The 10,961-nt window shown below is 32.3% G+C and overlaps 1 protein-coding gene across 1 annotated transcript; it reads right to left on the bottom strand.

The window, feature by feature from the left end:
- Positions 1-227: 227 nt before the first annotated feature.
- On the bottom strand, positions 228-8,689 carry Arl8 (ADP-ribosylation factor-like protein 8). Its single transcript, XM_085952342.1, has 5 exons — positions 8,438-8,689; positions 8,167-8,247; positions 7,175-7,248; positions 3,797-3,958; positions 228-3,272 (listed from the first exon to the last, which is right to left on the bottom strand). Exons 1-5 carry the CDS (start codon positions 8,558-8,560, stop codon positions 3,149-3,151), a joined length of 564 nt encoding a protein of 187 aa, XP_085808468.1. The 5' UTR covers positions 8,561-8,689; the 3' UTR covers positions 228-3,148.
- Positions 8,690-10,961: the final 2,272 nt, after the last annotated feature.

Raw genomic sequence — 10,961 nt, 5'->3', positions numbered from 1 at the left:
CATTTTATGACCCATTAACACACACGGAATCGGAAATTTCGAAGGCATCTATCATTGTAAACAAAATTAATGAAAATCAAAAAAAAAAAGATTTTCAAAATTTTAATATTTTTACCCCATACATTTCGTAATTCGAACTGTTTTTCGATTTTCGGTCCTGTGGAATTCGTATTAACGAGGTTTTACTGTAGTTCTTCATCAAAAGGGTAAAAAATTAAAGAAGTTTTAGGATTCACAGATGCCTAAATAATGATTAAGATTTATTGAGAAAACATTGAGCTCTTTATACAAACTTACAAAACTATGTTCTTAAAATGATTACATTTGATTAGGGAATGCCAATTATATTATACATATATATCTCAAATTTAATAACATTAAAATATGTTACATAGCAAATATTTATGTGTGCTTTGGTACCAAAGAGTAATAATTTGTGCTCCTCTGTGAAAAATTCTGTCTGTATCTGAATTTCCTGACAAAAAGGAGAGTATAGTACCTTTACACGAACCTACAAACTTATTTTTGAAAAAATCCGTAATATAAATTTTATTTTTAAAATGCGCATATGTGAATGAGACTAAATTATTTGAAATATTTTCTAAATATTGGGCACCTTACTGTGTGGTAAATAAGGACAAAATGAAGGTTGAAAGTATTGAAAATTAAATACTTACGACTTGACAACACACCATGTCATTATAAAATAAATTACTCTAATATAAGTCTTACATACATGACTTTATGTTATATCTAATGTCTTATTTTAAAATCTTCAGACGTTATTCTAATTAAAATATGTTTATAAAATCTCTCGCCAACTGCGTAGCATAAAATGAATGCATTTCATAGCTGTAAAATTATTTAATGCCGAGATTCATTATTTTGAATTAAAGTTGGTATTGTGTAACTAGAAAAAAATACGACGCCAAAGGCCTAATATTGTTCTACGATTTATACGCATCCTTCAAACATCAGCACCAAACCTATACATCTCCTCTAAAAATTATTATAATTAGTTACTTTGTTACCTAGACAAGCATGCAAACTTAAGTATCGAATCACTATAATTATAATGCCTATCATAACACTGATAGCGCTAATTAGTGAACTAATATTTTATTAAGGGCTAAGAAATATAGGTACATATTTCATGTCTCAAAAGCCCGAGAATTCTATAATAATAGTCTGTAGATACATGTATTACTATAAAATATATACTTTTCAAACTAGAGGCCAAAATCGTATCACTATGAACAAAAGTTTTGGTATTGTAAAATACGCACAATGGAATATTTTTACTGTCGTCAACAATATTTTGAATTTGACTTTTGACATTAAAATAAAATTATGGTGACTATAAATTGCACATCAAACATTAAGTTTTATCGAATATCTGTAAGCGATAAACAAAAAATCATTTCAGCTATTAAGCTAAAATTAAGGTGTAACATTAATTACACCAATATTTGTTTATGACTGCCAATATATTTGCAAATCCAAATGTCGATTTTTTTTTCAATGAGTGTTTGAACAAATTGCAAACAATCATTTCTCGAAAATTTTCTCAGAGGACGGCCAAGATCCACAATGGATTATAGAGCCAATGAAAAAAAATTATATACATACACACGTTTGCGAAGGTAAATTAGTTGTACTTGACAAAAATCAGAACAGTGAAGTAAATTTAAAAAATCCAAATTCAAGGACGATTCTGAATTTTATATTAAAAAATCAACTGAAAGTAGGTAGTATCTACAGCGTGTCTCACAATGCAGGTGGCGCTGGATGTGGCAATAGTCGGAGGAAAGTGGTGTGATCTTGCGCTTGCCATGTGCTCCATTACTGAGGCATTATAGGGTGAAATTAGTTGGTTAAGTCAGTACCAACATTGATTTTTCATGTGCTTATCAACCACGATATAGATGGAGGGAGCGCAGTGACTCTGAACATGCCTCATGACTATGTGCTAGTAGTTTATTTACTATGTATTAATAACTAAAAGCGCTCGTGTAAACTGATCAAGCTACTCGTGAAAAGCACGCTTTTTCACTCAATGTGTATCTGGATCTTAATGGGTATGTTTCAGAATGATATATGATCAAAATGAAAATTAGATAATCGAGATCCTACTGCATTCTATTAAAAAATTACTGATAAATATGTAACGGCTAAGAAAAACATGTTTGTTTTTGGAGTGGTTAAATATAAGTTTTCGTTGATATTACTTTATGTCACCCGGAACATGTTTGTACATAATTGAATAAAAAAATTTCTTTGTGAAACATTTTGTCCTATAATTAAACTGTTTTAACTCTCAACAAGATAACCAATTAAACGTGAAAGTGTTACTATAGTACTTAACATAATATTATGCATGTATATACACATGAGTAGAGGTCAAAACGGTGAACCAACCTTTCTTTTCTTAGCAAGGAAGTCAGTTTTCTGATTTCAGCAACAATCAAACTAATCTATATAACCTTATTAACTATCGTCAATCTCACGAAATGGCTAATGCCCCCAACATATTTGCCACATTTACTAGTTTATTTGGTGTGCTTACATATTATAATCATCAATCTATATACATATATAGAGATACTGAAAAACGCAAAAGAAAGAAAATAAAATAATCTAATGTCTGGTGTTAGTCTATTTAAAAGATTTTTTCAACACAAAATTACCTATGCATAAAATAATTCCATAGATGGCATACATTGGCTCAGTGCATTTTTATAATGATTTAGGACATTTTCAAATAAAAAAATTAACCAAGGTAAAGTGAAAGTAATAAATATCTTATAAATAGGTATTCCACATCATATTACATAGTATTATTCTAACAAACATTTTGACCTCATCTCATACAAGTGATCCTTTAGTGGGCAAGTTAAGAGGATTTCAAATAAATAGCGAAAAATAAAATCTCCCTACTCAATAATTACATTAAATCCGAAGATTTTATATTCAAAGCGCATAATATAATATAATAAATTTGATAATTTTTACTTATACTTGTGTTCTTCCTACATTTAGCAATTGTCATGATATTTGTTCCTCTTAACAAGTGTCCAATTTCCATAGAGATTATACTTAATTATATATCAGCTAGGATAATCAAACGGCAATTTCTTCTTCGGTTACATTAACGTGTCGCTCCCGACTTACTGTGTGCAATCAACCATTGCAGCGTTATATCAATATTATCTTTCTCCTTACAGGAAATAGAATAGCAGCATATTTCACGATCTTGGATAGCTGATAAATTCCTAGGGAGAAAAAGAAAAATGCATTATATATACGACTTTAATGGATAGGCATAAAACAAACATGTATATATTAAACCATAGGGTTTGTAATTAATAATGTTAAGGATATCTCGGCAACGTCAAATGAATATACCCCATTGCATTGCACTCCCGATACATGGGGTGCAAGTTGAAATATCACTCGGATCAAATACACATGTTATTGTTATCATGATGTGGATTTGAATCCTATGGTTCCACAAATAGATAACAGGATTTGCTTCATTTTGTTTACATTACTAAATATTTTTATTTAATGTATAAATGTTGTCACAATTTATGTTAATGATATAACAACTTACTGATAACAAGGGGAACTGAATAAACGTTTATGATAAACAATCATTTGTAATTTACAAATTAGAAAGTGATGGACTTTGCATATGATTTCTATGAAATAATAAAATTGTGTGATGATACCAACATAAGTGATATTAAGTGAACTGGTATTAACGTAGTAGAACTCCATTATAATGGTTACTTACATTCTTTCTATGAGTCCGGTTTCATCAAGTGCCTGGGGCAAGTCTCTTTTGTTGCCAAGAACCAGAACAGGAATGCCGGTTAGCTGTTGTTTATCTAATAAGCTATGCAGCTCATTTCTTGAGGCTTCAATTTTATCAGCATCAGCTGCATCAACCATGTACCTAATTAAATTCAATAAAATAAACAATTGATTATTTTTAAATATATACAAACACTGTTCAAAGTGAAATAAAACAAATATTGGATTAATGAGAAGTTCCTCTACCACTTTTATAGTCACAATATTACCAATTCCAATTGTAATGCTAGTTGTTACTTATATTTCGAATGATGGTAAACGTTTGCAGTAAATGAAAATGTTCCCCACAAGAAAGTAACACAGGAAGTATCAGTCTCCATGTAAAGCACCGTGTCGCAGTCACATCACGAGTATTTATGATGCACTCCTACCACTATACCTCTAAGATTCAATGAAGTTCTGGATTCTAACATTTATAAAATTTATCTATTATTAAAATTAAAATTCAAGACCCTTGATCTTTGGTCAGACACCACGTCTCACGGCCAGCAGAATTACCGGAAATCTGGCCTTCACTTCTTACATAAAGATTTTCATGTAGGTAAGAAATAATAAAAAAAAGATACTCGCTAACTAGGCTGGCATCAATCAACGCAAACCGGTTTGAAACTTAAAAACATACAAAAACCAAACACAACTTCCCATAACCTAAAGATATAAGTAATTACTTTAAAAGTCTATGTTAGGTTTCGCCTTTTTTTAAATTACATATTATGACGTTTACCCTATTAAAAATTCAATTTTCTGGCAGTTGGCAGGTCAATCATCCGTTATCTTGTTGTTATCACTAATTTTATGAATATTGAATATCATTATGGTATAATAATAATAACTAGTAATAAATATTACTAGAAATATTTTCAAAGGTTTGTGCGATACCAAACTGGTTTGCGTCGAGTTAAGAAGTATGTACCAAAAAAATCCTTAAACAAGAACGGCTGAGTCGCAACACCCTTATTCTGAATAGCTGCTTCCATGGTTACAGATAACGATGATGGCATTTAATCGTTAGAAGGTATCCACAGTAGATCGACCACCATCAAAAGAACATTCCCTTGTCGCCAAAAACTGAGGAATAGTGGATGCGGGCAATCACAAAACGAGTCTGTCGTATACGTCATTATAATAAAATGGCTGCCTACTATGAAGTAGTTGTTGGACTGTCTCTCTCTCTGTTGATTCTCTTGAGATGAAGGTGCGGGTACCAAAACTTTATTTACTTTATTTTTATTTTATTTATCAGTATACATATTATTTAATAACGGACATATAGACATGTTTCGTACATTCGCAAATATGTATAGAAGAGCGATTTTCTACCATGTTATATTTCCATTGATACTTGGCAGTAATTAAGACTTGCAAGCAGTGTTCTCTCTAAGCTGTGCGCGTGTGCGCGCGCACCCAACACGCAGAGCGCGCGAACATGCATTACAATAGAGCGCATACGTTACAAATACACAGGCGTTAGGATGTCAGGGTGTTAGGATGAATTCCTAGCACTGAGTGTTTACCCAACAGGCAACACCCAATGTAGAAACGGAAACGTTGAAGTCTCAAAGTAAAATGCGCGTTCAACTGTGTGAAATATTAAATTATGAAGATAACGGACCAGTTTGTTTGTACTGCTGAGATGCAAAAATTAGCGGAGAGTTTTGGGGTGGTGTGTGGAAACTTGATTTCTTGAAACCCCATCTTTCTAGTAGGCCTCAATGAAATGAATGAAATCAATGAAAGTGTTATAAAGCTTAGGAGTAAAAATCCAAATTTTAGGGGAGGATTAACATGTTTCTTCAGAGCCCCGTTGAAAAGGAGAAAAGGTAAACTATTAATGAACGGAAGCGTTCGAAGATCGCAGAGAAAACTGTGAGAACGAGAACTGGTATCGGTATGCTAATTCTGTTATTCTATATATGTATTACATTAAATAGAATTGACTATTTCAATGAATAAATTAATTGACATTATATAGTGTTGTTAATTATTGTCATTATTAAAAATTAGCCGTTTCGTTTAGTAGGTCTAAATACCGTTATGTGGCGCACAAAAATTTTAATTTCATTTTAAAGTTGCACAGCCAAAGTCTATTGCGCACATAACCTTGGGAAAATTAGAGGGAACATTGTTTGCAAGACCGGGAAATCGTTTGATTTGATGATTATGAAATCCACATATTTAAAATGCTAAAACCCCGGGAATTAGCTTTCTTATTAGGTATGTAGTAATCACACTTTTAACTATATTATAGTACATAGGATTTATTTACACAGTGAGAGGCCCAATAAGCATTAGGGAATGTTTTCAAGGGACATTTTTATATTCACCATTCAACTAACAGTAAAAATTACTATTATAATAAATAACTCTTGGAATCTGAATATTTCGCTTATCTCGAGTACATTAATTAAAATTGTTATTTATAACTTTGGACAGATCGTAAGTTTCATTATATTCTTGTTATTAATGACACTAATGTAATGTACTTTTTCTTTCTGTTAAAGTCAGCAGACAACCTTGACGACCGAAGACAAGGATTCATTGTCAACCAATCAAAATGATGCACAACATTATTATAATACTCATCCCCTCACCAATTACCTCGCAACATCCACGATTATCGTTATCACATATTTTTCATCAGTATGTCGATAATTGGACATTAGAGCGAAGATATAAGGCATAAGGTGTAATTATTATAGTATATGTATTATTATAGTACACTTGAAATAGTTTTCTTCAAAAATATTCCTGTTCCATTCTCTTAGTGGGGTTATATCAGGGCATTGCGTGTCATTGGTATACATCATGAGAAATGGTTCTCAGACAATCACTCAACCAATTAGGTTGATGCTTTGGATATCAAACACACAGAAGAAAATAATCAAATGAATTTGCGAGACACGAGATTCAAACCTGTGACCAAAAGCTTCAGAAGGGGACGTTCTGCCACTGATCCACCATGGTCACCTCGATCCATATTCAAGCAAAGAAAACTTCAATATTGAAATCATATTTTGTATATGTAACACGTTATTGTGCTATTTTTTTACTGTTGGCGATGATTCAACCATTTAAAACATGATTTCATGTAAAAACTTCCACTGAGCTCCACTGACCAAAGCACTGCACAATCAAAAGGAATCTGGGCACCTTCTTTGGCTAGCAGTCCAGTTATACTACCATAACCAAAATGTTATGAAATCATGCATTATTATTTGTGACTTTTACATTGCTTTTATGATTCTTCAAAGTATGTTACATTCAATCAAATTATTTTAAGTTTACTAAGACAACTTACACTATTGCATTTACGCCTCTGCAATATCGCTCCCACATTGATCTAAATCGGGGTTGGCCCCCAATGTCCCAAACCTAAAAAGGAAAAGAAAATTTAGTAAGAAATCCTTTAAAGATACATATGTACAAAATCCTGAATACCACACCACATTTTAAATATAAATTAGATAATTAATAAAGTAGGGGGTGAATGGTTCAATAAAATATTCTCAATTGCGGGCTGACATGACCTGTTCCAAATGGAGCCCCCAGCTGTAATAGCATAATCACAATAACATGTTTTCAGTATTTTCTTTATGAAAGGCCATCTTCGGTCGATTGCGTTATAAAATAATTGTCTGGCACTATAGCCACTTGTGTCCTGGCCTACTCCAGAATCCACTTTCAATCCTGTCTTGGGTAGTTTCAATCCAGTTTTCTATTCCCAGTGTCTTGAGGTCACGAAATAGATATTATAATATTATATCTGCATAGTCAAGTTTATAATGTGGATAGGATACGAGGGGTAATTTGATTTGACTAGCATTGTATTGCAGTGGCAACAATTAATAGTAGACAACTTATTATCCAAGACTATCAGACATTCATACCAAATTCAGTGTCTAATGGCCTGAACCATCACGTCACATGCTATCACGTTGAGATAGAGATAGAAACGTTAAGACGTTGAGGCATTTTTTACACAAATAAGCCTGGGATGTTAAGACACTGTTAAAAAGGTACTTTATACAACTAATAACTATAGGGTTTTGATGACAAATTAATTATTAATACCTCAAACTGTGCCATATTTTATGAAACAAAATACCTTGTGGACAATCCATTTGAAATAATGCATTGCTGTTTCACTGATACATTTGAATTCCCACAAGAAATGAAACCGAGCACAATAAATTATGAATACATGCACATACTAAACTAATACTTCAATGGTAGCAAAAATTTGTGTAGTACAAATATTTACAAACTAAGAAGTTTTAAATTAAGACATACCTTTATTGTTACATTGCCCTTGGTAATTTTTCGCATGTTGAATCCGACTGTTGGAATCATATCTTCATTAAATTGACCCGACTGTAAAAATAAAATAGTGTTACAATCTTCGACGTCACTTTTTTACTCTGACGAGTCAATATACCATGGCAATAATGTATTAATACAATATAAGCGCTATCGTCTGTAATATATCGGGGTGGTTTATTGTTTGCAAAATGTTAAATCATGATTCATAAAAGAATGTATAGGTAATATTGTGTTATCTTACAGCTATGACATTAACAAAAGTTGTTTTCCCCGAATACTGTAAGCCGACTAGGGTTAATTCCATTTCCTCCTTCCAAAAAAGGCTTTTAAACCAATCTAAAATTCGATTTATTAACGCCAACATATTGAATAATATGTCTAATAATCCCGGCAACCAAAGTTCTGTATTTATCAACGAAAATTGACACTATTGACAACATGTACTTCGCCACAGCCCGATTGTCAAATTATGTGTTGCTACTACTCCTACTACTCCAATACTCATTGTCAATCAATTATTTACTAGCCTCCACACTCACCGTTCGTGAAATTTGCGATATTATTATCTAGGTAGGTAGAAACCTATGTCGTTTGTCGTAATTATTATACTTCAATAAAAATGAGCAGTAAAATAAAAACAACATACTTACTGGAATTTTTAGCTGACTGTACATTTATATTTGCTTGAATTCTCAGTAAATATCGTCAAAATGTTTTTATCTATTGCACTTTCCATATTAAACTTTTGTATCTGGCAGCACTTTCCTGCGTATAGATTGTCGATTGGCGAATATTTATTTTGTCTATGGATTTATTCCCGATTGTTAAAATTTGAATATATTTAAATTTATAATGATCAATATAAGTTATATAAGGGTATCATAAAGGTTTATCAATAAATATCAATAAATATTGCTATATGTATTATTTTGGAACATTTTTCAAAAGCATTATTATATACATTTATTATACTTAGGTGAATTTTATTAAAATAGCATCCTGCAAAACGCCAAAATAATAAATGGCCCTACAGGCCAAGAGGTAAATTCGAGGATATTCATCTAGATCTAGAATAGCAATCCGACTTAATGAGAAAAAAATTCAATTTATTTAACAAAACGTAGTTTAATAATAATTGCTAATGCTTACCTGTATTGCTATATTGATAAGTGCTGCCAAATACAGATAGGTATAAATCCTCAAGTATATTATCTTAATTCACCATAGTCATCGCTTGGAAGACATAGAAATCAGTTAGATCTCTCTTGAAACTTGCCTTTTAGCATGTCATCATACTGCATAATATTAATCACTTCCAAGGTGTTTCTCGCAACTTCTTATCTCATCGGTCAGCCATTCCGATAGAGCGCATGGTACTTTCAAATGTTAAAAAACTCAAAAATGTAGTATCCATTTTTAGCTTCCGAGCCAGAAGAAGAGGTAGGTCACGGGGTGGTTTCGTTCACGGGCTGTAATTTAAAGAGGCTTGCTCTGGGGCAGACCATTCACAACAAGGGTCTTGGGAAATTCTTCCTGGGATGCTCCACTCGCAATAGGTGATAGTTGATAGCAGTGGCGGCCGGTGATTTTTTGGATTGTAATTTTTGAGGGTGCGGTGGAAACTTACCTTTTTGAAAAATGAAATCAATTCGGCATTGTTTTTGATTTGACAAAACGTTATTGACATTTGGGAAATTACCTGTATATTTTATATTTTTAAAATGATGCGAGTTACTTAAATCTTTATTGGATTAGTTTTAAGAAACGATTGTATCCCTTATAGTAGATAAATACCTCTTACTTTTAACGGAAGCCATCTTATTCTATATAAGTACATTAGGTATCTTTAGCAATTTGTATACTGTATGAATAATGGTTATTATGAAACTGCACTTTATGAAATAGTATTAAGATTTATTATCTTATCACTGGAATTCATGAATTAATAATTTTCTATATTATAAATAAACGACATCATTTCGCGTTTAGTCAACACACAGGATAATGAAATATTAATTTTCCAGAAATGCGGTAGGTAGCAAAATTATTTTTATCTTCACTGATTTAAATTGAAGTACACATAAATCAAAATATCTTACAGACATTGTATTTCTTACCGATTTTTAATTTAGAAAATAATGAATTCTTTTGTTTTTAGTTTTACAGGCATTTTAAATACGAGATTGCTAAATATGATACTAAACATAATTTGACCGTGAACAGTAAACTGCAGCGTCTATACCATGGGTGGCAAACTCGCGGCCCACTGGGTGTCAACTTGTGCCCGTGGAGCAGTGAGAAAATAAAAATAACAATAAATCAAATGCTACCGCTAGATGTGCTAATTTCGCAAATTGGGATCAAATATTGGCTCAAGATTTTAAAAAGCACCGTGTGCTTTTTGCTTCATTTGCAACGCCATTCTCCGTAGACATGAATTTATTACCGGGAAGTTTACAAATGGAACGTTGTGAAATATGTTGCGATGAACAGTTAAAGGAGAAATTCCATCAGGTTGGTTTGGAAGAGTTTTACAAAACATATTTGGACAAGGAGAAATATCCTGCATTTTACAAACATGCTATAATGATGACTTCGCTATTTGGAAATACCTACACGTGTGAAAAGCTTTTTAGTCAAATGTAGCATATCTAATCCCGAGTGAGAACACGAATCACTGATGTGCATTTGGAAAACTGCGCGTAGGAACAACCTCACTCGATATCGATATTGATGCACTTAGTTCTGCCACACAAAATCAAACT

Source organism: Rhyacophila brunnea, unplaced genomic scaffold (assembly GCF_057557595.1).
Source record: "Rhyacophila brunnea isolate RB1 unplaced genomic scaffold, BYU_Rbru_1.0 scaffold_3, whole genome shotgun sequence".
Taxonomy (NCBI): Eukaryota; Metazoa; Arthropoda; class Insecta; order Trichoptera; family Rhyacophilidae; genus Rhyacophila; species Rhyacophila brunnea.
Note: the sequence above shows the minus strand (reverse complement) of the source record. Positions and strands in the feature narration are given on the sequence as shown.

Bases quoted from the DNA above. Each gene is read 5' to 3' on its own strand.
- Arl8 (XM_085952342.1), bottom strand. From the start codon at position 8,560: ATGTTGGCGTTAATAAATCGAATTTTAGATTGGTTTAAAAGCCTTTTT. The intron at 8,248-8,437 runs GTAAGATAACAC...TTATTTTTACAG, and splicing joins CTTTTGTTAATGTCATAGCT to TCGGGTCAATTTAATGAAGA. The intron at 3,959-7,174 runs GTAAGTTGTCTT...GAATTTAATTAG, and splicing joins AGAGGCGTAAATGCAATAGT to GTACATGGTTGATGCAGCTG.